Genomic DNA, 27110 nt, shown 5'->3' with positions numbered 1-27110 from the left:
GTTACGTAATTTGGGAACTATATTAACAGATGTGTTATTGGTTTCTGGTTTAAAATATAACATTCTATCAGTAAGAAAATTGGCTCAAATAGGATGTAAAGTTACATTTGAAGGGGATAGATGTTTTGTGAGAAAGGATGGTGAAATATGTATGCAAGGGAAATTACAGAACCAAATGTTTATGGTTGAGTGCAATCTTGATAAACCCACGTGTGCCTGGATAAGAGTTAATAAAGATAAACATGATAATTGTTTACATGAATGGCACAGAAAATTAGCACACGCACATTTCGAAAAGGTACAAAACACCCCAAAGCATAGTCAAGATTTGAAATTAACACATTGTGAGCATGTGGATGAGTGTGAGGTATGCTATAAAACAAAAATGACTGTGACTCCGGTAAATAAGAGCTGTGAAAGCACGACCACTGAACCCTATCAGCTCATACATGTGGATTTGGCTGGACCTTTCCAGTGCTCAAAAGGTGGAGCAAGGTTTTATTTAGTGATTGTGGATGATTTCTCCAGATTTACACATGTGTTCTTATTGAAAAAGAAAAGTGAAGCAGAAGAGAAATTGAAGGCATTTATACAGAGAACAGAGACACAATATGGGGTTGTTATCAAAAATATCAAGACAGATCAAGGTGGAGAATTTACCAGTAATTCATTTAAAACATATTTGGAAAAGAAGGGAATAATACAGAGTCTCACTGCTCCCTTTAGCCCATCCTCCAACGGAACTGCAGAGAGGAGGAACCGGTCATTGCAGGATTCAATGAGAGCCATGCTAGCAGATGCTGATATGAATAACACTTATTGGGGTGAATGTATTCTGTACACTGTTTATATTCAGAACCGTCTCATGCACAGAACAAGAGGCATGTCTCCCTATGAGAAACTGACTGGAAGAAAGCCCAGGGTGAAACACATAGAACGTTTTGGGGCAAAATGCTGGGTACATGTTGCAAAACAGAAAAGGCATGGTAAATTAGGCTCAAGAGCTCAGGCAGGACGCATTTTGGGATTTCAGCATTCATATTATAGAGTTTGGTTGCCTGAGAAACAACAAGTAGTGTTAAGCAGAAGCATAAAGGTGATAGATAAACCTTGGAGAGACAGTCAAACAGTTATACTTGATAGTGCAAGCAAGCAGGAAGCAGCAGATGTTCCTTTTGGGCAGCAAATTCCATTAAGAACTGCATTGACTGATCTAATACACGGTGGCAAACGTACTGTAAAAAGACTGAGAAGTGAAGACATGGCAATGCAAGATACAGAAATGCCAAGTACAAGTGCAGGAACAGGTGCTGGTCCAAGTAAAATAGAGAGTGAGGAAGAAATGGAAATAGATAATGTTAGGAGATCAGAAAGAAAAACGAAAGGTCAACCACCTCAGAGATTCACATTTAATGTTACACAACAGAATGATGAAACAGATGAATATCCAGTAGAATGGGAAAAAGAAGGACCAATAGATAAAGAAACAATGGATCTCATGTGGAAGTTTTGTGTTGAGGAATGAAATATAAATGTATTATCAAATAAAAGTGAACAAAAATGACTCTGTAAAACCTGTGTGAATAAAGAAATAAAGAAACAAGAACTGAACTGAAAATGTAAATAGAAACTGTAAGAAAACAAACCATGTACTGATATGTATTGTAATGAAAAGTTAATATTGTAGAAATGTAATAATGAACAATGAAGTTTTGTAATCTGTGAGTCTCAGGTGGGGGCTGTTGGTCAGTGAAGCAGGCTGTGAGACTCACAGACAGGGTTTCTAGCAGAGAGAGTGAAACCTGAAGCAGAAGGGTTAAGCTGTGAGAACAGAGCGCCAGGTTTGCCAAGGTCAGTAGCTGGCTGGGAAGCCTGATAAGGTGGGATGCTTGGAAAAACTCAGTGTGGGGGAAAAGCTGTCTGTGAAGAGAACTGTGTCTAATGTCTTTGCCTAGTAAAGACTCTTACAAGAAACTTGCCTGGCCTGGCTTATTCCTGTTCTATACAACTCTTGGATTCCATCCTTGTATGATCTATACACGCACACGCAACACTGCCTCCCCCGAGTCTTACCTGTTCGAGCTTGAAGATGTGCTGGTTGAAATAATACTGCAGCTGCTCATTGGCGTAGTTTATGCAGAACTGCTCAAAGCTGTTCGTCTTGAAGTCTTCGAAGCCAAAAATGTCGAGGACCCCAATGGACAAGCACTGCAGAGCAGGAGGGAGAGTCAGGAGGATGGCAGACGCCACCGCGGAAGGGGGAAAGGGCCTTCAAAGCAAAATCAAAAAGAGGCCCTCCCCACACTCTGCAAGTCCAGCTTCTCAAATTGCCAAGTGCCGACGTGGCCTGGGGACAGGCAGGCCCACCACCCAAAGGCAAGAAGCGCCTTGTTGGCAGCAAGGCGGCTGCAACTGCTCCCAGAAAACATACCGTAACAGACTCTTCCATGTCCTTCTTGTTGAGGAGCGCGTGGTTAATCCGCAGAACTATCCAGTCAAAGAGTGCACTGTAGAGCGACTTGGCCATGGAGTCACGAGCAGTGATGGCCTGCAGAGTGGGGAAAAAATGTACAACCGCACAGGAACATGTGAAGAGGCCTGCGGCTGGATCAGGCCAAAGGGGGCCCAGCGCCCTGTTCTCAAATGGCCAACCAAACAGGCCCCAATGGGAAAAGGCCCCCAAACAGGTGCAACAGCAACACTTCCCGCTTGCAATTTCCAGCAACTGGGCTCCTTCGAGGAGGAAGGGCGGGATATAAATCAAATAATAAACAAATTAATAAAACTGCCTCTGGCAACCACCCTCCCCAAAGGCTGAGGCCGGAATGCAGGACACACCCTTCCTACCAAGCTGCCCATCTCTGAAGGGTCATGGAGAACAGAGAGGGCTGGGGAAGGAGGCCAAGTACAAAGAGCTGCTGCGTCAACAAAACCCAAGGCTCACCTTTGTCCTTACATTCTCTGGGCTCTCCAGATGTAGGACCACCCATCCCCAACCTGGTGCCTTCTGGATGTTGCAGACATGAGGAGAGTTGAGTCCAGCAACATCTGGAGGACACAGTGTGTGGGGGCAAACCCCCCCCCAGCACCAAAGAAAGCCACTCTTAAGAACATAAGAACATAAGAAGAGCCTGCTGGATCAGGCCAGTGGCCCATCTAGTCCAGCATCCTGTTCTCACAGTGGCCAACCAGGTGCCTGGGGGAAGCCCACAAGCAGGACCCGAGTGCAAGAACACTCTCCCCTCCTGAGGCTTCCGGCAACTGGTTTTCAGAAGCATGCTGCCTCTGACTAGGGTGGCACAGCACAGCCATCACGGCTAGTAGCCATTGATAGCCCTGTCCTCCATGAATTTGTCTAATCTTCTTTTAAAGCCGTCCAAGCTGGTGGCCATTACTGCATCTTGTGGGAGCAAATTCCATAGTTTAACTATGCGCTGAGTAAAGAAGTACTTCCTTTTGTCTGTCCTGAATCTTCCAACATTCAGCTTCTTTGAATGTCCACGAGTTCTAGTATTATGAGAGAGGGAGAAGAACTTTTCTCTATCCACTTTCTCAATGCCATGCATAATTTTATACACTTCTATCATGTCTCCTCTGACCCGCCTTTTCTCTAAACTAAAAAGCCCCAAATGCTGCAACCTTTCCTCGTAAGGGAGTCGCTCCATCCCATTGATCATTCTGGTTGCCCTATTCTGAACCTTTTCCAACTCTAGAATATCCTTTTTGAGATGAGGCGACCAGAACTGTACACAGTATTCCAAATGCGGCCGCACCATAGATTTATACAACGGCATGATGATATCGGCTGTTTTATTTTCAATACCTTTCCTAATTATCGCTAGCATGGAATTTGCCTTTTTCACAGCTGCCGCACACTGGGTCGACATTTTCATCGTGCTGTCCACTACAACCCCGAGGTCTCTCTCCTGGTCGGTCACCGCCAGTTCAGACCCCATGAGCGTATATGTGAAATTAAGATTTTTTGCTCCAATATGCATAATTTTACACTTGTTTATATTGAATTGCATTTGCCATTTTTCCGCCCATTCACTCAGTTTGGAGAGATCTTTTTGGAGCTCTTCACAATCCCTTTTTGTTTTAACAACCCTGAACAATTTAGTGTCGTCAGCAAACTTGGCCACTTCACTGCTCACTCCTAATTCTAGGTCATTAATGAACAAGTTGAAAAGTACACGTCCCAATACCGATCCTTGAGGGACTCCCACTTTCTACAGCCCTCCATTGGGAGAACTGTCCGTTTATTCCTACTCTCTGCTTTCTGCTTCTTAACCAATTCCTTATCCACAAGAGGACCTCTCCTCTTATTCCATGACTGCTAAGCTTCCTCAGAAGTCTTTGGTGAGGTACCTTGTCAAACGCTTTTTGAAAGTCTAAGTACACTATGTCCACTGGATCACCTCTATCTATATGCTTGTTGACACTCTCAAAGAATTCTAATAGGTTACTGAGACAGGACTTTCCCTTGCAGAAGCCATGCTGGCTCTGCTTCAGCAAGGCTTGTTCTTCTATGTGCTTAGTTAATCTAGCTTTAATAATACTTTCTACCAGTTTTCCAGGGACAGAAGTTAAGCTAACTGGCCTGTAATTTCCGGGATCCCCTCTGGATCCCTTTTTGAAGATTGGCGTTACGTTTGCCACTTTCCAGTCCTCAGGCACGGAGGAGAACCCGAGGGACAAGTTACATATTTTAGTTAGCAGATCAGCAATTTCACATTTGAGTTCTTTGAGAACTCTCGGGTGGATGCCATCCAGGCCCGGTGATTTGTCAGTTTTTATATTGTCCATTAAGCCTAGAACTTCCTCTCTCGTTACCACTATTTGTCTCAGTTCCTCAGAATCCCTTCCTGCAAATGTTAGTTCAGGTTCAGGGATCTGCCCTATATCTTCCACTGTGAAGACAGATGCAAAGAATTCATTTAGCTTCTCTGCAATCTCCTTATCGTTCTTTAGTACACCTTTGACTCCCTTATCATCCAAGGGTCCAATCGCCTCCCTAGATGGTCTCCTGCTTTGAATGTATTTATAGAATTTTTTGTTGTTGGTTTTTATGTTCTTAGCAATGTGCTCCTCAAATTCTTTTTTAGCATCCCTTATTGTCTTCTTGCATTTCTTTTGCCAGAGTTTGTGTTCTTTTTTATTTTCTTCATTCGGACAAGACTTCCATTTTCTGAAGGAAGACTTTTTGCCTCTAAGAGCTTCCTTGACTTTGCTCGTTAACCATGCTGGCATCTTCTTGGCCCTGGCGGTACCTTTTCTGATCTGCGGTATGCACTCCAGTTGAGCTTCTAATATAGTGTTTTTAAACAAGTTCCAAGCATTTTCGAGTGATGTGACCCTCTGGACTTTGTTTTTCAGCTTTCTTTTTACCAATCCCCTCATTTTTGTGAAGTTTCCTCTTTTGAAGTCAAATGTGACCGTGTTGGATTTTCTTGGCAATTGGCCATTTACATGTATGTTTAATTTAATAGCACTGTGGTCACTGCTCCCAATCGGTTCGACAACACTTACATCTCGCACCAGGTCCCGGTCCCCACTGAGGATTAAGTCCAGGGTTGCCGTCCCTCTGGTCGGTTCCATGACCAACTGGTCTAGGGAACAGTCATTTAGAATATCTAGAAACTTTGCTTCTTTGTCATGACTGGAACACATATGCGGCCAGTCTATGTCCGGGTAGTTGAAGTCACCCATTACTACCACATTTCCTAGTTTGGATGCTTCCTCAATTTCATGTCTCATCTCAAGGTCTCCCTGAGCATTTTGATGAGGGGGACGATAGATCGTTCCCAGTATTAAGTCCCTCCTGGGGCATGGTATCACCACCCACAACGATTCTGTGGAGGAGTCTGCCTCTTTGGGGGTTTCGAGCTTGCTGGATTCAATGCCTTCTTTCACGTATAGAGCGACTCCGCCACCAATACGTCCTTCCCTGTCCTTCCGATATAGTTTATATCCAGGGATAACCGTATCCCACTGGTTTTCTCCATTCCACCAGGTCTCCGTTATGCTCACTATATCAATGCTCTCCTCTAAGACCAAGCACTCCAGTTCTCCCATCTTAGTTCGCAGGCTCCTAGCATTAGCATACAGGCACTTGTAAGCAGTGTCTCTCTTCAAGTGTCTTTGGCACTTGTGGTTTGGCCTGTGGTAATTTTGCTCTTCTGAATTTATATCCTGTGCCCCTGCTCTCACAATGCCTACTTCTAGGCCTACCCCTTTTAAAATTTCATCATTTCTTTGGTTTTTATCCCAGGGGGGAGGTTTATTCCGAACCAGACCTTTCTCAGCTCCTCCTGCAAAGGTGACAGCAACAGCTCCCTGGACAGAATAGCCTTGCTTCAGCTTCCCATGTCCAGGAAGCCTCCTTCTGCAACTTTGAAAATGGTCCAGGACATCCCACTTCCTCCAGAATATAGCAACGAGGTTGCTCACTGGGACCGGGCATTACGAGGGGACCACGGCGATGTTCTGGCACTGTCAGTGGCTCTCCATTTCTTTTCCAGAAACAATTTAATGCATTGGTTTGACCCTGGAGGCCGTTCACAACCGCCAAGGTTGTGCTTCTCCCCAAATGGACCTACATGCACTTGCAAGTCCTTCTCTGATAGGGAAGGCGGCAGGAAGGAGGAGGACACCAGCTTTACACAGGAAGCTGCCTTTACACTGAGTCAGGTCACTGGTCCCTCTAGCTCAGTGTTGTCTACACTGACTGGCAGCAGCTATTTGGGATTTCAAACTGAGACTTTTTCCGATTCCTACCTGGAGATGCCGGGATTGAACCTGGGACCTTCTGCGTGCAAAGCAGATGCTCTGACCACTGAGCTGTGGCCCCTCCCATTTCAGTGTCAGGTGAAAAGCATATTTTGTTTCCCATGGTCTTCTAATCTGTTTTAGCTGTAAGCCACTTTCACTCTCCGTGATTTGGGGGGGGGGGTTCTGCTGTACTATACTTTTAATTCTTGTTTTTAAAATTGTTTTAGTTCTTGTGATGAACCACCCGAGAACTCTATTAAAGGGCGGCCTACAAATGCCTCAAAATAAAAGCAAAGAAGCCCCTTTGCTCACTTCAACTTCCTTATTTGACCCACCTGTCATAAAAGTCTCCCTTCCCTGTACTCCTATTAATAATGCTCTGATTAGCAAACCAAGCCCATGGCACTCACCTCGCTGAGGCTGTACGGCAGGATCAGCTTGTCGTTCACTGTCACTGTTTTTCTTTTCGTTAATACTTCCACCAAGATTTCACGTTTCACCTGGAAAGTTGCAGGGTGGGGGTGGAGAGTGGGAGAAGAAAGAGCTGAAAGGAAGGGCCTGGCAGAGAGGCACATGGAGTCAGCCCACAATCGTTTCACTACCCTCGGCACATGGAATCCCTGTGGGACCAGCTCATCCATTCCCTGAAACGGGCCAATGATCAATGCTCTTGGTTTTCACAAATTGCTTAGAGGCATCCACTGCAGAACTTGCAAGATGAGGACAATAAAGTGATCCAGATATGGAGGTTTAACTCGGGGGTAGGGAGCATCGGTGGCCCTCCAGATGTTGGATTCCAGCTCCAAACATTGCCTGATCATAGGCCATAATGGCTTCTGGGGGGGGGGGATCCACATCTGAAGGGCCGCAGATGTTCCCCACGCCTGAGTTAAACTTCCATTTACCTTTAAACGCAGAGGTGGGGAAACATCTGTGATCCTCCAGATGTTGTTGCGCTCCAATTCCCATCAGCTCCTGTTTACTTTTAACATGCTTTGTATTTGGGATGGGACGGAATAAGCTGAAGCTGAACCATGACAAAACCGAGGTACTGTTTGTGGGAGACAAGGGAAGGTTGGGGGATGTGGACCTGGTGCTCAATGGGGTACAACTGCCCCTGAGACCAGGTCCGCAGCCTGGGGGTCATTCTTGACTCCCAGCTGTCCATGGAGGCTCAGGTCTCGGCTGTGAGCCGGGCGGCGTTGTATCAACTCCATTTGATACGGAGGCTATGCCCCTACCTTCCCAACCATCTGCTCCCATCTGGTCTCCTCTCGCCTTAGACTACTGTAATGTGCTCTACGTGGGGTTACCCTTGAAAACGGTCCGGAAGCTGCAACTGGTACAGAATGTGGCGGCTTGCCTGATTAAAGGCAGCCGCCGGCGAGATCACATCACTCCAGTGCTGAAGGAGTTGCCCTGGTTACCAGTTGTTTTCCGGGCCCAATTCAAGGTGTTGGTTCTGACCTTTAAAACCCTATACGGTTTCGGCCCAGTCTATCTGAAGGAGCGCCTCCAACATCATCAGGGATGCCGCCCAACAAGGTCAGCCTCAAAAGGCCTTCTCTCTATCCCACCAGTTAAAACAGCTAGACTGGTGAGGACTAGGGAGAGGGCTTTCTCAATAGTGGCCCCCACTGGCTCTTCAGGCAGGCTTTTGGGGTGGGCTAGGTTTTATTATTGTTGTTGAGATTTTTAATGTATTTGTATGTTTTTATTTTGTACGTCGCCCAGAGTGACTGGACAGCCAGCCAGATGGGCGACTAATAAATTTAATACATAAATAAATACTTTGTACCACTGGAAATGCCTCGTTGAGGCATATGATATGGGCAAAGAGGATATATTCTTTTTGGTCTGAAATGGCCGTTTGTATCAATTTTGTATGTGCCAAATCCTTGATATTTGCAGATGTCCAGAAACTTTTTAATTGTATTCCTCTAGTATGAGGATTAACGGCAGGACACCAAAAGTATATTTTGCGAACTTTTAAGATCACTAAGAGACTTCATGCCTGAAAGAATAAACACACACCATGTATTATGCAAAGATCTGAGGCAGCTGGACAGCCATCTGTCGGGAATGCTTTGATTTGGATTCCTGCATTGAGCAGGGGGCTGGACTGGATGGCCTTATAGGCCCCTTCCAACTCTACTATTCTATGATTCTGTGATCTGAGGACCTCACTGCCCTGGCTACATTTGAATATGTTGCCTATAAACATCATGTGGGCAATTGGATAGACTTATATCAACTTGAGTTAAACATGTCATAGAATCATAGAACAGCAGAGTTGGAAGGGGCCTATAAGACCATCAAGTCTGTCAGCTCTGCACCGAGACGGCAGTGCAGGCAGGGGCTGATAATTCCTGGGTATTTACCAGGGCGGGAAAGTCCTTAGCTGGCAGCCTGGTCGTAAATCTGCCAGGCTAACAAGGATGAAGCGTGATAAGGGCAAGGCCCTTTCCAAGCTTACGTGCCAAGCCAGAAGTCCAGAAGCGAGGTCAGTAGAGGTCCGGGTTCAATTGCCAAGGGGTCAGTCCAAGCTAAGGTTCAGGGAAACTGAAAACACACGAAGCCACGCCTGACGTTGTAGTCAGCAACAAGCTGAAGCCAAGGTTTGTCTTTTAAGGAGCAGGTTTGTCAGCAGGTGTGAGCCATCAGCGTTTTGGCCTTAAGTGGACAGGCCTGCCCCTCTTCTGCCTGACCTTCTGTTGTCTACGTTCTGCAGGTGCGGGGGGAGTATCCTGTTCACTGCCTGCGTCTGGCTGAAGGGCTTCAGCTGTGTCTGGGGTGCTCTGCAGCTGAGGGGGAGAAGGAGCTGGGTTCTCAGGAGTTTCCTCCGTTTCTCCTTCTGGGTCTGCTGCTTCTGGGTCTGCTGCTGTTACTCCCGAGTCATCCTCGTCTGATGAGTCCTCCGACGGGGCCATGACAAAGTCCACCCCCCTGCTCATTGCAGGAATCCAAATCAAAGCATTCCCGACAGATGGGTGTCCAGCTGTCTCTTGTAAGATGGATGTACTGGTGTTTACTGTATTTTTAATGTGAGCTAATGGGTTCTTTTTTTCTCACCCTTTTTTCCTTTGTTAAACATGTTGTAAAAGTCAATAAAAATAAAATAAAAATGTTTTCGTATTTGATGTTTAGTGTTTCAAATGTGTACGTTAGTTGCTTTTGGGTTCAAAAAGCGTGAATGGGTTGGGGTCCAAGCACCTGAACGAGCATCTTTTCCCATGCCAATCTTCCTGTGCCTTAAGTTCTTTTGCAGAGTTACATCATGCTTCCATAGAGGACAGGGTCTTTTCTGAGGTGGCCCTTGATTCTGGAATGCCTTCCCACAAGGAGGAACACCTGGCACCAATGTTATGAGCTTTTCGGCATAAGATCTGAGGCCTTCCTATTTGCCCAATGAATTTTAGCATTTTTGACCATTTCTCTTTGTTTCCAGTTTGCTCTTCAGCTGTTCAGGCTTTTAATTTGCTTTTTATCTTCTTCGCTGTGTCTCGGGTAGCATCCAATGTTAACCCTATTCAGAGTAGGCCAACTGAAATGAATGAACATGACTGCCTTGGATCTACTCTCAAGTAGAGCTGACTTGAATACAACCCACTGAAACTGATGAACACAACTAGCTTACGTTTTGTTCCAAGTAGAAGTTAGCTGGATACAACCTCTTGTTACTGCTTATCTGTCACTTTTAAGATTATGTAGGAATTCAAGGTTTTTTTAATTCAAACTTTTGTCACGCTGCCCTGGAATCTTCTGATGGAAGCTTTTTGTGATTATAAGTTATTTTAAACTGATTTTAAGCATGTATTTTAAATTGTTGTAACCCTTTTGGGGACCTCAGGACGAAGGGTGACGAATGGAGGGCAGCTGACAAATTGTTTTAAGCAAATAAATAAAACAAGCAAATAATTATTCATGAAGAAAAAATTAGATATACAAATGTCTAAGAGGAATTAGAGTTAAGATCTCTCCTTCCCGCCCCGACACATTCTCTCGATGAGACAAATGGCAATATAGAGAAGGAGGGGCCTGGTACCTTCAGCAGCTGAGAGAGAATGTCCAGCACTTCCGGGGGCCCAACCTCCAGGCCTTCGTCCCGACCTGCTGCCCTCTTCTTGTAAGTGACATTCCCCAGGTAGAGAATAGCAGACAGCACTGAAAAAATTCTGGAGAAAGAAAACACAGTGAACACTTTAAGACACTCGCTGTGATCGCACCGAACACTAAGCTGGCCTTCCCCATCCTGGTGCTTCCAGGCAAGACTGGGAAAGATGTCTGTGCAAAACCCTGGAGAGCTGCTGACGGTCAGTGTGATAGCGGTCTTTTCCAACCTGACGCCCTCCAGCTCCAATTATCCTTAATAACTGGCCATGAGGAGTTCTCTCTCTCTCTCTCTTTTGGGGGGGCCTTTGGCTGAGCAGGTATTTCCGCTCCGGCTGCAACCCTCTTCTGCGCTGCTGCTTTGTTAAGTTCTGTGGTTTTACTTTATGACTTTAAGATAATTTGTATTTGTTTTAGCTGCTCTGTTTTTCGTAACCGGCCCTGAGGCCACTTGATGAAGGTATAAGCACAAATAAATAAATACATGAAGAAGTGCACATGACATGCTGCCCCTGACGCCTATCAGTGTGCCTGCGCATGTGAGAAACACCTCTGGATGTGGCGCATCATTCCCCACATGGCTGAACGCTGACAGGTCACCAGCAGCTAGGACACAAACCTACTTACTGTTTCTTTGTGGCTGGAAGAAAACCGACCATCTCCATGGCTTGCTTTAACCGTTCAAAATCGTGCTGGAGATCTTCCCCATCTTCAATTTTCAAGTTATGCTGTGAGAAGAAGAAGAAATGAATAAATCAAAACATGCAAGCAAATATAAAACAAAAATTCTTTGCTAAAAAAGGCACTAACAACATTTGGTTTGTATCCAACTTTCTCATGGAAACCTACTCTGAATTATATTGCACATGAAAAGAAGGTATATATATATACCTGTGTGTACAGTATATAACATGAATGAAACAGAAATCATTTAAAAAGAGGGGGGAGGTATGCAATACTTGAGGGTAGGGTGTTCAATGAGTTAGGCCTGACCCAGCTATGAAATTCTACCCATGATGCACAACCTCTGGCCTTCTGGTGCTGAGCAAGGATGTCTGCTGAACATTCAAGTGAAAACAAAGGAGGCCTGTCTGCAGATCTCCTCCCCTCCAGAGTGCGGCAGGCACAACAGCCGCCTTTGCATCTGTCAGCCGAGCTCATACAAGGAGGGCCTTTGTGTACCTGGTTGAGGTAGAAATAGTCTTCGGGCTGCCTGAGGTGGAATTCCTTACGCTCCTCCTCGTTGACACCAAGCAGCAAATAGTAGAACACATGGTAGTTCCTGCAAGAAAGAACACGCATACCCCCCCCCCCGTTAACTGGAGCCACTTTGCTCTTACAACTCACCACCTCGCTCTTTCGCTAACTTAGGCGTCCTTCTCTGCGCACCTCATCTGAGGGAAGAGCAGAGGGTGGCCCCCCATTTGCGGAAGGCTCTTCCTAGGGAGACACGCCTGGCACCATCCCTGTCGGTGTTAGGCCCCAGGTGAAGGCCTTTCTACTCAGCCAGGCCTTTGGCTAGCCTCTACTGCAGTGCTCCTCATTTAGTGGGAAGGGGCCAGGACCTTCCGATTGTGTTCTTGGATGAGCAATTTAGGGATTTTGTATTGTACATGGTTTCTAAATTTTCTGGCTTTTAGTCGATTTTACATGCTCGATAGCCGCCCCAGGTCCCTAAGTTATGTTACAGTTTATTTCTATGGAGCTTTTTGGCCAAAAAGGCCCCCAAGGCAACATGCACAAACGCAAGAGACAAGAAAGAAACAAAAATACGAATTACAAAAATGTAAGACAATGAAAACTTAAATTTTAAAAAACAAACCCCACACACTTAAAAGCCAAATACATTAATTTTCCTGGCAAGGGCAGTCCCCAGAAAGATGTTCATCAACCCAAAACTCCTTGCTTCCTCCTTTGGGCCCACTTTGGTGCACAATTGTCGTAACTTCCTTTTTTCTGACGTGCAAAAGGCACAACGGCTCTGGCTAAACTGTTCACTTCACAAGCTCTTTCTTACCTTTCATTCTTTTCCCGGGACACCAAGCGAGATTTTTCGAGCAGATATTTTTCAACCACAGCCCTGGAATCCCAAGAAAAAAAGGATGAAGAGGCAGGTGGACAAAGGCACTTGCTATCCGTCTGTGCAGCTCTCCGCCAAACGCTGTTCCATGATGCTAGAATTCACTAAGTGGGGGAGGCAGTTCTCGTTCCCAGCGACGTCCTGCTGGTGAAGGGCTATTGCTTTGCAGACTGAGGAGGACCCCTCCAACCCCCCCCCCCGAGCCTGTGCATTGCACTCACCCCCGGACAATGCCGTTCTCCAAATAGTTGACCTGGATGAATTTCCCAAACCGGCTGGAGTTGTTATTGTGTGCTGTCTTTGCGTTTCCAAAGGCCTACACAGTGAAGCAAAAGAATGAAAGAAAGGGTTTGCAGTGAAGCTCAGTATCGTCTACACTGACTGGCAGCAACTCTCCAAGGTTTCAGGCAGGGGAGATTCCCAGCCTTACCTGGAGATGCTGTGGATTGAGCCTGCAACATTCCGCCTGCAAAACAGATGTTCTACCACTGAGCTACAGCCCTTACCCTAAAATAAAGTAAGATTCCAGTCCTCGTAGTTCTCGGTGAAGAGCTGAATTAAATAAACTGCCCTTTACTAAGTCTGATCCATTGCTCTAGCTCAGTATTGCCTGCGCAGTCTGGCAGGAGCTGTCCACGGTTTCAGGCAGGGATCTCTCACAGCCTTAACTGGATATTGAAGCTGGAACATTCTGCACTCAAGGCAGCTGAGTTGTGACCCATCCAACCACCTCTGGAGATTCCTCAAACCCTCTGCATTAAGTGAAGACAGCAGGGATTGAACAGGGGACTTGCTGCATGCTGCATGTTGCCTGAATGTTGAAAGATTCAGGGCAGACAAAAGGAAGGACTTCTTCAGGCAGTGCATAGCTGAGCTCTATTCACTCGCTCAGGTGGCAGTGATGGCCACCAGCTTGGATGGCTTTAAAAGAAGATTAGACAAATTTGAGAATAAGGCTACCAGTGGCTACCAGCCACGATGGCTATTCTTTGCCTCCACGGCTGGATGCAATATGCTTCTGAATGCCAGTTGCTGGAAAGCACAGAAAAGGCCAGTGCTCTTTGCACGCAGGTGCTGCTTGCAGGCTTCTCACAGGCATCTCGCTGGCCGCGGTGTGAACAGGATGCTGGACTAGGTGGGCCACTGGCCAGATCGTGCAGGTGCTCTGCCACTGAGTTACAGCCCCTGCAGCTGGCTCGGCTGAGTTTTATTGTTTTAGCCATTAGCCATGACAAACACACACAGCTTCAACTGTTGGCAGCACATCACCCAATCTTTTTTAAATCCAGAGAATGGTCAAATCCTTGGAGACAGAGCTGTCTGCTGCAGCCTCCTGTCCTCACAGTGGCCAACCAAAGGGAAACCCACAAGCAGGACCTGTGTGCAACTCAGCAACTCTCTCCTCCTCTGAATCCCAGCAACTGGCATTATTCAGAAGCATATTGTCTCTCACAGCGGAGGTAGCGCATCACAGGCCGGCATGGGCACGGGTGAATGCAAAAGGTGTGTTGTGTGCAGGGAGAGGGGACATCTCTTTCAAGGGTTGCCTCTGGCTTGCTGATAGGCGGACGGCTGATGGAGAGATGTCCCCCACTTAGAGGCAGGGAGGCTGGACCAAAACAACTCTCTCCCCTGGTCTCATCTGGCACACACACACGCGATCGTGTACTGCGGCAGGCAGTTGGCTGCAACAGCCACATTGCTTAGTGAACAGCTCACATCTCGGGGCGGAAACCAACCCAAACAGGGCTGAGTCATTTATCCTAGAGACACAGAGCTAATGCAACAGCCTTGTGACATCAGGAGAATCAGCAAGGCCTTTAAAAAGAAAGAAAAGAAGACACGGCCTTCCTTAACCCTTCTTGCTTAGAAAAGGTGTTGCCTTGGTGACCTCATCATCATCAGCTGCAACCTTCTAGTCTGAATCCAAAAGAAAAGCTAAAAAGGAAAGGATAAGCAAAGTAAGTAGAAGAAAAACAAAAGAGGCCAACGTGGCTTGCAAAGCAATTTACTCAGGAAGAGTGTAAGGAAAGAGCAAGGCCAAACTGCCTTCAGCAAACAGGCCGGGGCAAGATGACAGCCAACAGATGCCTCCCTCCAGAACCTTTCCTCCACCACCTCAATAAGGCTACCAAAATAGGTTAATGAGCGGTGGCATCCAGGACACGAGACAGACGGCTGTCCATACTTCTCCATCCTGGAAAGAACACAGGCCGTGCAACTTGTTATTATTTACGCCTCTTTGTCCTGTCCTTCCTGCAGACAGCTCAGGGTGGTCTACATTTACATTCCCTATACCTTTTATCCCAGCAACAAACCCTGTGAGGTAGGCTAGACTGAGAAACAACTATCGGCCTGCAAGCACTCAGTAAGCTTCGTGGCTGAGCAAGGATTTGAACCCAGATCTCTCTGGTCTGTGTCCACTGCCCCACGGATGCAGCTGAACATACTATGCTAGATCGCATCTCCTGTTGTCGAAAATCAAGCTTTGTTTGCTTAAGTTCAAAGTCTGTTGTTCTCCAAAACCAACTTTCGGCCTTCAGCCAGCTCCAGGACCAGGACCTTCTCCATGCTACTGGCTGTTGGACTCCAGATTTCCATCCAGGAAAGCCAGGAAAGAGGGCTGATGTGAGTTGGAGTCCAGCAACATCTGGACAGCCCCAGGCTGGGGAAAGCTGATCTACATTTCATGGGTGGCATCCAATGTTAGTCACACTCAGAGGGCAATCTTCCCTGACTAAAAAGGCTTCCTTTCCAGTATGTGTGCTGCCAAAGCAAGCTCAACAGCTTCTTTTCTATGTATAAGAGAACTCTAGAACTGCCTTTCCCCACCTTTGGGTCCCCAGATGTTGCTGGACTACAATCCCCATCATTCCTGGCCATTGGCCCTGCCAGCTGCAGGGGTTGGGAGTTGTAGCCCAACAACATCTGGGGACCCAAAGGCTGGGAAAGGCCCATCTAAGGCAACCTCCTACGTAAAAACATTATTCTGCTCACTAACTAGCAGCCCTTGATTCTGGAAGGTCCTGTGCATGTATTGCAGCCTGATCCTGCCCAGTGTTACTTGGAAGCAAATCCCACTTCGTTCAACAGGACTTGCTTCAAAATAAATATGTAGAGGATTCCACAGCCTTCACCTTCAAATAAAGTGATCGTGCCTAGTATTCTTGTGCATGTGCAAAGAGAACCCTGCAGCAGTCTGTCTCTTGGTTAAAAGCAGCCAGAACATGTGTGGACTTGTGTCACTAAAAGGCTTTAGGTCCGGGTCAGGGAACCTGTGACCCTCCAGATGTTGCTGGACTACAACTCCCATGACCACTGGCCATCCCGGCTGCTGGGGTTGCTGGGAGGAGGAGTCCATTCCCCATCCCTGCTCTAGGTTATGCTACTAGATTTATAAAGGCTCCATCTTGTTGAAAACCAACATATCCTAGAATCATGGAATCGTAGAGTTGGGAGGGACCTATAAGGCCATCAAGTCCAACCCCCTGCTCCAAGTTAAAGCATTCCCGACAGATGCCTGCTCAGCTGCCTCTTGAATGCCTCCAGGGTTGGAGAGCCCACAACCTCCAGAGGTCACTAATTTATAGAATCATAGAATAGTAAAGTTGGAAGGGGCCTATGAGGCCATCAAGTCCAACCCCCTGCTCAATGCAGGAATCCAAATCAAAGCATTCCCGACAGATGGCTGTCCAGCTGCTTCTGGAATGCCTCCAGTGTCAGACAGCCCACCACATCCCTAGGTCACTGGTTCCATTGTCATACCACTCTAAAAGTTAGGAAGTTTTTCCTGATGTTCAGTCGAAATCTGCCTTCCTGCAACTTGAGCCCATTATTCCGTGTCCTGCACTCTGGGACGATCAAGAAGAGATCCCAGCCCTCCTCTGTGCTATCCTATCTCCCCTCAGTCTTCTCTTCTCCGGGCTAAACATGCCCAGTTCTTTCAGTCTCTCCTCAAAGGGCTTTGTTTTCAGTCCCCTGATCACCCTTGTTGCCCTCCTCTGAACCTCTTCCAGTTTGTCTGCATCCTTCTTAAAGTGCAGAGACCAGAACTGGACTCAGTACTCAAGATGAGGCCTAACCCATGCCGAATAGAAGGGAACCAATACTTCATGTGATTTGGAAACTATATTTCTGTTAATGTAGCCTAAAATAGCATTTGCCTTTTTTGCAGCCATATCACACTGTTGGCTCATACTCAGCTTGTGATCAACAACAATCCCAAGATCCTTCTTGCGTGTAGTACTGCTGAGCCAAGTATCCGTCATCTTATAACTGTGCACTTGGTTTCTTTTTCCCCAACACATATAATTTTGCACTTATCCCTGTTAAATTTCATTCTGCTGTTTTCAGTCCAATGCTCCAGCCTATCATTTTGAATTTTTGTTCAATATTGTTATATTTTGATGTTGCTTGGTTGTTGTTGTTTGTTGTTTTGACTTTTGATTCTGTTATATTTACTGTATTTATATATTTTGCTTGTTTTATCTTTTATGTACACCGCCCAGAGAGCCTTTTTGGCTTAGGGCGGTATATAAATTAAATTAAATTAATAAATTAAATTAAATTAAATTTTGTTTCTGTCTTCCTCTCAATTTTGTATCATCTGCAAATATGATAAGCATTCCCTGCATCTCCTCATCCAAGCCATTAATAAAAATGTTGATGAGCACTGGGCCCAGGACTCTCTTTCATTGTTTTAGCAGAATGCATTACAATCGTTTTAAGAAATAATCATGAACTGGGAAGCTTGATTTCAATATTCAATCCACCCTGACCAATTCCCTAATTTTTCTTCTTTTCTGACTTACCCATGTAAGTGGTCTATGGTTTTTGGAAGCAACCAAAGGGTGCAATTACCTCATCCATGAGGTATTTAGTCCAACTATAGAGCAAATTCTCCAAAGCTGATTAAAAATAAAAATAAATCCAAACTGGGGTGATATAAAGTCGCTGAGCAGCATCTGTGGCAATGACATTTGGCTATTATTGGGGGTGGGCTGTGGCTGCCTCTTTTTAGGGCATCTCAAAGTACTCCCCCCCCCCAAAAAATAAAGCCCATAAGCTAGATACTGACTTTAGAAAATGAAAAAGGAACACTCTCCAAAACGCTACCAGCAGCACTTGGATAGAATCTGTGCAGCAAAAGGCCCTTAGCAGCCAGCTCTGCCCCCCTTCCCCCGCACCCTCCCCTTGTTCTGTTGGGGTTCATCCACTGTGGAATCAGACTCTCTCCAGAGTCATGGGAGAAGTCGCCACCCGTGCCAGGGAAGCCAATTGCTTGAAATTCCTCTGGACTGTGCCCACCACAGAACCATCTCCCTGGTGCCATAAGGCAGACACTTTTCCAACAGCATTTGCGGAGCCCTGCCATAGGAGCTTCCAGGGAACGAATTGCCTCCATTACCAAAACCAACATCTCCTCCTCCTCCTCCTCTTGGAGGCAGATGTGGGGCTTCTCTTCCTACTGCCTGCATGCATCTCACCTTCCCGGTGTTTTAGACCAAACAGTCCACACGCAGATAGGTAGGCTGCTTCTCCCATTTCATTCTGACATGTAGGCATCTGAAGACTCTCAGTGCCATTCACTGTACTAACCTTTCCCCCAATATTGAAGCATATCTTGACCCTTTCCTCATAAACCTTGCCATCATCAACAACATCACTTACTGAAAGACATATATATTGCTTTTCACGCAAGTATCAAAGCAGTGGTCAACAATAAAACTAACCAGTGAGGAGGGGAGGGCCCCAGCTCAGTGACAGGGCACTTCTTTTGCCTGCAGAAGGTCCCATGGGCAATCATAAGAACAACAACAACTCTGCAGTGTTGGATCGGGCCAAAGGAGGGCATCTAGTCCAGCATCCTGTTCTCACTGTGGCCAACCAGATGCCTCTTCTAGGAAGCCCATAAAGAGGACTCGAAAGCAACAGTAACCCCCGCTCACTTGCAATTCCCAGCAATTGGTATTCAGAGGCAGACTCCCTCTGACAGTAGAGGGAGATCACAGCCACCCTGGCTCTCCCTCTGTGTCTCAAATGGAGAAACATGCCTGGTTCATACACAATGCCAAACCATGGTTTGTTTAACAAACAACAAGTTGTTCCACAGCGTTAGTTTCTCCAAAGCATGGTTTGTTTGCCTCCTTGCCTTTGGAAGCTTGGTGAGCATCTGGGGCGAGCAGTCCAACAAACAGTACTTAACGAAGGCTGCTGTGTCCACATGTAACAACAGAGTCACAGTTAAAACAAACCAAGGTTCACAAGGCAACAGCAAACCATGGGTTCAGGTCGTGCTTTGCAGGCAGTTAAACTGCTGGGCAGGGTTTGCACTGCTAAGCCACTGTTTAACAACAACAGTTTAACAAACCACATGTGAACTAGGACTATAAACTGATCTGGTATAAGGAAGCTCGTGTGTATGCAATTTGGATGTAGTTTTAAAATTGTTTAAATATGTGTTACCGACAGTTAAATCTAATTTCCCTACCCCCAGAGTATTACTCTATTAAAAAGAATTACAAGCAATTGATAGCCACCAAAAAAAGGCAGGTGATGCATGAAGATTGGGAAGCCCTAATCCAAGCTTCCAGAACAAAAGATTCGCAGTGTTTCTGGAGGATTGTTGCTGGCTCCATGAGACCATTAAATCCGTCCCCTTGTCACATCTCTCCTTACCTCTGGGAAAAATATTTTTCTGCTTGCAATGAATCTGCTAATGTGGATCTTTTAATTTATACTCCAACAAATCTCCCCATATGGCAACCAGTAACTCAAAAAGAAATTGCCGGCCTGACTGCCTGTTTGAAACCTGGTAAAGCCCCTGGCCTTGATAATATTTCCTCTGAAATGCTGAAAGCTCACCAAGCTTGGTGGGTCCCCCTTCTTGCAAATCTTTTTACTTTAATTAATAACTTGGGATGTATTCCTGAGTCTTGGCTTGAATCCATTGTAATCCCTATATTTAAAAAAGGGAACAATGAAGACCCTGCAAATTATCGTCCAATCAATCTCCTTTCCATTATTGGTAAACTTTATGCCTACTATTTAAAAGGGAGGCTCTCCTCATGGCTTGAGGAGGAAAACATTCTTGGGAGGCAGCAGGCAGCCTTCAGGAAAGGTAGGTCTGGGATCGAGCATTGCGTGATCTTAAATCATTTAGCCGAAAAATATAAGAATCGCTGGGGCAACAGTCTTTTTGTTGCCTTTGTCGATTTGAAATTGGCTTTTGACTCCATCCCAAGGGAGATACTTTGGGCTAAATTCGCTAAATCTACAGTCGACAAAAGACTCCTTTTTTTAATTAGTCGTCTTCACCAACACACATCTTTCCAGGTCAGGTGCAGTCGCGATGGTCACCTTAGAAATCCTATTAATACTACAAAAGGAGTTAGACAGGGCTGTATCCTTGCCCCGCTATTATTCAATTTTTTCATGAATGACTTGTCTTTACACTGTCAATCCCCGGATTTCCATCCCCCCAAACTAGCGAATTTGCATTGCCCATTGCTACTGTATGCTGATGATGATGCTCTTCTATCAGTATCTAGAGTAGGACTTAAACGTCTAATTAGAGTCTTTATGAGTTATTGTAACGAAAACAAATTGATTATAAATTTTTCCAAAACAAAGATTTTAGCCTTTGCTAAACATTCTTCTGTTCATGAATGGACGATCAATACTCATAAAATTGAACAGGTTTCCCATTTTAAATATCTTGGGTTATTATTTCATTCTTCTCTGTCTTGGACTCCTCACATTAGAGGTGCAACTGCTACCGCCAGAAATTCAGCCAATGGCATCCGAAGGTTTTTCTTTACTAAAGGAGGACAGTACATCCCGGCAGCCATGAAGGTTTTCAGATCCAAAACTATTTCCCAACTTCTTTATGGGGCTCCCTTATGGATTGGTGCCTTCAACCCCTCAATGGAGGCAGTTCTATCTTTATTCCTTAGACAGATTCTAGGTGTTCCCAGATGTGTACCTTCGGCTGCCCTCAGGTTGGAAACTGGTCTGGCCTCACTTAAGTCCCAAGCATGGATGACTGCCCTAAATTTTTGGGTTAAAATGTCTTATGAATACTCTTCTGGCTATCTCCCATTACTCTGGGAAGATCTTTTTATTTCAAAATGGGCCCAAACATTGATAAACTATCTTGCAAATATTGGCCTTTCAAATGAACATCTGATGACTCAGGATCCAAAGTCAGCTAAGCTTTCAATCCTGACTAGTATCAGTGATATGGACCTTCAAAGTTCCATCACTGCAGCCACTTCGACCTGTTCCCCCACTCATTTTGGTTTGAGTTTTGCGCCATCATCCAGCGCCTCTTATCTGGAATACCTTACGATCCCCAAATACCGTCTAGCCTTCATGAAGGCTAGATTTAATTGTCTCTATTCCGCCTTATTAGAAGGGAGATTTCAACGCATTCCTTACGCAAATCGTTTATGCCCATGTGGTGTCAGTGCCATAGAAACCCTATTCCACGTCGTCTTTGAGTGTTCCTTATATGCTGCAGTTCGCTCTAAATTTATAATTCCTATTATAAATAAATTCCCTAATAAACCGCTTGACCGCTTACTCTGCTACCTTCTGTCTGCGGCTAACAGGGATACTACCTTGCTTGTAGCCAAATATATTTCTGCGGCTCAATCAGTCCGGAGGGCACTTACCCCTTCAGATGTTTCCCTTTCCATATAACTGTTTTATTGTTTTTATACTTCTCTGTTTTTGATACGATTGTATAGATGTATTTTTGTTATAAATGTACATAGCTTTATTTATATAAATGTTTTGGTCTATGACTGTAACAATAAAGAATTTGAATTTAAATATGTGTTTTAATTGTAGATGGAAGTTTTAGTTTGTGCACCGCCCAGAGAGCTTCGGCTATGGGGCAGTACAGAAATTTAATAAAATAAAATAAATAATAAATAAATATGCATACACATACATCTGCTTTTCAAAAGACACAAATTCCGAGAAATGCTTAAGCGAAATATTGATTTTAACTGCAGAATCTCCACTCCAGATGTAGACATCTGATGGGGGTCACACTTCTAATACACAGGAGGAACCTACAGGGACTTCCCCTCCCGCCTGTCTCCTTTTAAAGTCTGAATGAATTAGCAGCAACTAACGCCAGGCAATCAGATGATCCAAGCGGGGCTCTCCATAGTTACCGCCTTCCTGCTTTGGTCTAGAAACCACAAGTGCAAGCTTGACGAGGTAGCAAGACTCTGAAAACTCGACTTCTGCTTTCCGATGTACGGGCGGAGGGCAGAGAGACAGGCAGATGCTCTGAACCATCCAAGTGCAATCTAGATTTAGAAACCCTTTACAACAAGAAGAAACATAGAACGTGGGGGGGGGAAGCACCTTGCTTTAATTGCAAACTGCACTTGGCTAGCTGAGGTGGATAAATCCTTAAGAGAGCAGGAACCGTGACAAAGAGACTTGAGCTGATGAGTCAGGAAGTCCTCAGTACCAATCACGGCAAGAGTGTAAAACTCACTAGGGCTGGTGAGCATCCGTGGCCCTCCTGATGTTGCTGGACTACAAATCCCGCCCTCCTTCTCCTTGGCTGCACTAGCTGCTGGGTCTCACAGGAGTCCAACAGCATCTGAACGGCCACAAATGTCCCTCAGTTAAAGGATCTCATGCAGGTGAACGAGACTGCAACAGTGCACTACAAAGCACAAAGAACATATTCAGATGAAAACACAGAGTCATTTGGCCATAAAAGATTATGAAGGCAAGGAGCCTGAACCACCCGGTTTAAAATTTAGCACTGCAAACGTTGTGGTTTTTATTTTACAATTTTAATTGTTAAGTGCCTCTTATTTTTTAAATATATTTTTATTACCTGCCCTGGGCTACAGGATGAGGGGCAGTTTGTAAATACAGATAATAAAGTTTAATGACCAGCAACAGCAATCATGGATGTTATTCAGGGGAACATCAGGCACGGCTCTTTCTTCACCTGGTTCTCCCAAGGTCTTCCCTTCCTACCTGGAGATGCCAGGGATTGAACCTGAGACCACTGACATGCCAAGGAGGTGCTCTGCCACTGACTTAAGGCTGCACCTCTCCAATGGCCCTTAACCGCTAAGTCAATCCAGCCTGAAAACTGAACTACAACCTGAAGAAAGCCTCTCACATGTGTCCCCCACGTACATTAATAAAGAGCCTTTCCTGCATACTCAAAAATTGCCTTAACAGTTCTACAACCAACCCTGCAAATCAGGCCAGTGTCATTAAACAGGTGGCACAGAGGAATCAGGTTAGACACGAGGAGGAATTTCCTTCTGCTGTTTAGCATTTGTTGTAGGGCTTTCTGGTCTGCCAGTTGAGTGACAGATGGGAGAGACAGGGGGTGTGGGTAAGGATAAGAAAGCAGCTTGGCTGATATCATCTAGGGCAGCCTGATGAAATCCCACCAGCCCCGGCCAGGCTCAGGACTGATGGGAGTTGTAGTCCAAAACATCTGGAGGGTTGGCAACAGCTGCCCTAGGGATCTGAACTGGCTGGGAGCACGCACATACCAGTAGATTTCCATTGAGCTGCTAAACGGTGTTGGCTGTCACTAGCAGGAGCACACTGGAGCTGTGCAGTGACCCAGGAGTGACAGAAGTCACTCACCTGGCCTCTGGCCAGCCTATTTGAGGAAGAGGGCTCTTGCTTGCTGAAGATTAGGAAACAGAAGCAAGCGACAAAAAAGAGCAAGGCGGAGGGGGGAGAGCAGAGAGAGACAGAGAGGGAGGGAGAAAAGTCTTTCTAAAGGAGACTGCAATTGTGAGCTATACAGAAAATTGAACTGCAGAAAGACTTTGCCTGCCTCTCTTTCTGATTCAGTGAAGCTAAGTCAGATTCAGCTTGAGACTCCCCCCCAAAAAAGTGGGGGCAGTCAGTGTCCAATTCCCCCCTCTCCCCATATCTTTATCTCCAAGGGAAAGCCAGCACGGCCAACATATGACCACATAAGGCGAGATTTATGAAGCCCAAGGGGGGGAGGAGACGAAGAGAGAGAGAAGCTATTTTGGAGAGGGTCAGGAGGAGTTTTGCACAGAAAACAAAGCCAGGCCTGAGACGGAGGAAACGACCACGTTTTAATAGCTTCCTTCCCCAGGGCAGTCCAAAACCTCAAGTGTGTTGCTTTAAAATCCACAAAAGAACCTGAGAAGAGCCCTTCAGCAGCTGGGCTAGTCAGCATCCTGTTCTCAGTGGCCAGCCAGATGCCCCAAAGGGAAGACCACAAACAGGGCCCCTCCCTGCTGGCGCTCCCCAGCAACTGCTATTCAGAGAATCCAACAGTGGAGGGAGTACACAGCCATTGTGACTAGTAGCCACTGATAACCTCACACATTTGTCCAATCCTCTTTTAAAGCCATCCAAGTCAGTGGCCACCACTAAAAGGATCACCTCTCCCTATATGTACCAACCAGGACCCTGCACGCAGCATCGGAGGCCCTTCTTTGTGTGCCCCTCCAAAGGAGGCATGCAGAGTGGCGACATGGGAATGGGCCTTCTCAGTGGCGGCCCCCGCCTGTGGAACGCTCTCCCCAGGGAGGCACGCCTGGCACCATCATTATCCACCTTTAGCCGCCAGGCAGAAACATTTCTGCTCCCTCAGGCATTTGGTTTTTTTTACTTTGGAAGGCTTTTCATAGAATCATAAAATAGTAGAGTTGGAAGGGGCCTATAAGGCTCAGTGCTTGGAGGGCTTCTGTTGCTCCACGAGCTAGAGGGAGCCCCAGCTGACGAAGCGTCAAGGCCCCAGCTGATAAAGTGTCAAGGCGAGTTAAGCAGCAGATCGAGATCGGCAGCAGGGCGAGGAGGCCAGGGCCCCCCCACTCTGCCTGTCTGTTCCCTGACCTCAACTAAACCGCACTTTCCAACCCATTGACGTAATAAACCTTAAACAAAACTATGCAGGTAAGAAGCCAGCAGGGGTGTGGGGGCTTTCCAGTTTTTTGCACTGCCTGCAGCATGTATGACTATCTGCCTGTTGGACAGAAGTCGTGGGTGTGCTCTCGGTGCAATGAGCTCCTGGCTCTCCGGGAACGACTTCATCTCCTTGAGGCCAAGGTGGCTGACCTGGAAAAGCTGAGACAGGCAGAGGGGTGTGTGGAGGAGGCCTTCAGGGACGTTATAGCTGTGTCCCACTCCAAGGATGATAGTTCTTCTGCTATCATGGAGAACGATGGTCTCAGGGAAGGAGAGCATCCAGCTGAGGAAGAGGGAAACGATCCCTTAGAAGGGACCCATTCCTTGGGGGATGAGCAGCTATCCTCCCGTGCCGAGGATATATCTCCAGGGGGTGGAGGAATCCTGGTAGTGGGCGATTTGATCATTAGGAACATAGACAGTGGGGTGTGTGATGGGCGTGTAGACCGCAAGGTGTTTTGCCTGCCTGGTGCGAAGGTTGCGGATATCGCCCGTCGTTTAGATAGTTTGGTAGACAGTGCTGGGGAGGAGTCAGTGGTCGTGGTGCACATTGGCACCAATGACATGGGGAAATGCAGTCGTGAGGCCCTGGAAGCAAAATTTAGGTTGCTAGTTAGGATGCTGAAAGCCAGGACCTCCAAGGTGGCTTTCTCTGAAATGCTACCAGTTCCATGTGCAGGACCAGCCAGACAGGCACAGCTTTGCAGTCTCAATGCGTGGATGAGACGATGGTGTCGGGTGGAAGGGTTTGGATTTGTTAGGCACTGGGGAACATTTTGGGACAAGCCGGGCCTGTACAAAAGGGACGGGATCCACTTGAACCAGAATGGAACCAGACTGCTGGCACTTAAAATTAAAAAGGTGGCAGAGCAGCTTTTAAACTGACTGAGGGGGGAAACCCGACAGGAGCCAAGGAAGGTCCGGTTCGGAGTAACCTCCCCCCTGGGATAAAAAACAAAGAAATGATGAAATTTTAAAAGGGGTAGGCCTAGAAGTAGGCATTGTGAGAGCAGGGGCACAGGATATAAATTCAGAAGGGCAAAATTACCACAGGCCAAACCACAAGTGCCAAAGACACTTGAAGAGAGACACTGCTTACAAGTGCCTGTATGCTAATGCTAGGAGCCTGCGAACTAAGATGGGAGAACTGGAGTGCTTGGTCTTAGAGAAGAGCATTGATATAGTGAGCATGACGGAGACCTGGTGGAATGGAGAAAACCAGTGGGATATGGTTATCCCTGGATATAGACTATATCTGAAGGACAGGGAAGGACGTATTGGTGGCGGAGTCGCTCTATACGTGAAAGAAGGCATTGAATCCAGCAAGCTCGAAACCCCAAAAGAGGCAGACTCCTCCACAGAATCGTTGTGGGTGGCGATACCATGCCCCAGGAGGGATTTAATACTGGGAACGATCTATCGTCCCCCTCATCAAAATGCTCAGGGAGACCTTGAGATGAGATATGAAATTGAGGAAGCATCCAAACTAGGAAATGTGGTAGTAATGGGTGACTTCAACTACCCGGACATAGACTGGCCGCATATGTGTTCCAGTCATGACAAAGAAGCAAAGTTTCTAGATATTCTAAATGACTATTCCCTAGACCAGTTGGTCATGGAACCGACCAGAGGGACGGCAACCCTGGACTTAATCCTCAGTGGGGACCAGGACCTGGTGCGAGATGTAAGTGTTGTCGAACCGATTGGGAGCAGTGACCATAGTGCTATTAAATTAAACATACATGTAAATGGCCAATTGCCAAGAAAATCCAACACGGTCACATTTGACTTCAAAAGAGGAAACTTCACAAAAATGAGGGGATTGGTAAAAAGAAAGCTGAAAAACAAAGTCCAGAGGGTCACATCACTCGAAAATGCTTGGAAGTTGTTTAAAAACACTATATTAGAAGCTCAACTGGAGTGCATACCGCAGATCAGAAAAGGTACCGCCAGGGCCAAGAAGATGCCAGCATGGTTAACGAGCAAAGTCAAGGAAGTTCTTAGAGGCAAAAAGTCTTCCTTCAGAAAATGGAAGTCTTGTCCGAATGAAGAAAATAAAAAAGAACACAAACTCTGGCAAAAGAAATGCAAGAAGACAATAAGGGATGCTAAAAAAGAATTTGAGGAGCACATTGCTAAGAACATAAAAACCAACAACAAAAAATTCTATAAATACATTCAAAGCAGGAGACCATCTAGG

At 46.1% G+C, this 27110-nt stretch overlaps 1 protein-coding gene across 10 annotated transcripts in view; it reads right to left on the bottom strand.

Moving 5' to 3' along the window:
- The window catches only part of MYO9B (myosin IXB), an 89611-nt gene that overhangs the window by 46037 nt on the left and 16464 nt on the right, over window positions 1–27110 (bottom strand). For all 10 annotated transcript variants that reach the window (XM_061601376.1, XM_061601380.1, XM_061601379.1 and 7 more), the window contains exons 3-10: window positions 13183–13277; window positions 12899–12961; window positions 12064–12163; window positions 11509–11609; window positions 10817–10946; window positions 7182–7271; window positions 2432–2548; window positions 2074–2208 (exon numbers count right to left, since the gene is read on the bottom strand). In XM_061601376.1, the coding sequence (XP_061457360.1) occupies window positions 2074–2208; window positions 2432–2548; window positions 7182–7271; window positions 10817–10946; window positions 11509–11609; window positions 12064–12163; window positions 12899–12961; window positions 13183–13277 (831 nt within the window). The remainder of the gene's footprint in view (window positions 1–2073; window positions 2209–2431; window positions 2549–7181; window positions 7272–10816; window positions 10947–11508; window positions 11610–12063; window positions 12164–12898; window positions 12962–13182; window positions 13278–27110) is intronic.

This window comes from Rhineura floridana, chromosome 18 (genome assembly GCF_030035675.1).
Source record: "Rhineura floridana isolate rRhiFlo1 chromosome 18, rRhiFlo1.hap2, whole genome shotgun sequence".
NCBI classification, from domain to species: domain Eukaryota; kingdom Metazoa; phylum Chordata; class Lepidosauria; order Squamata; family Rhineuridae; genus Rhineura; species Rhineura floridana.
This window is presented reverse-complemented; position numbering and strand designations above follow the sequence as displayed.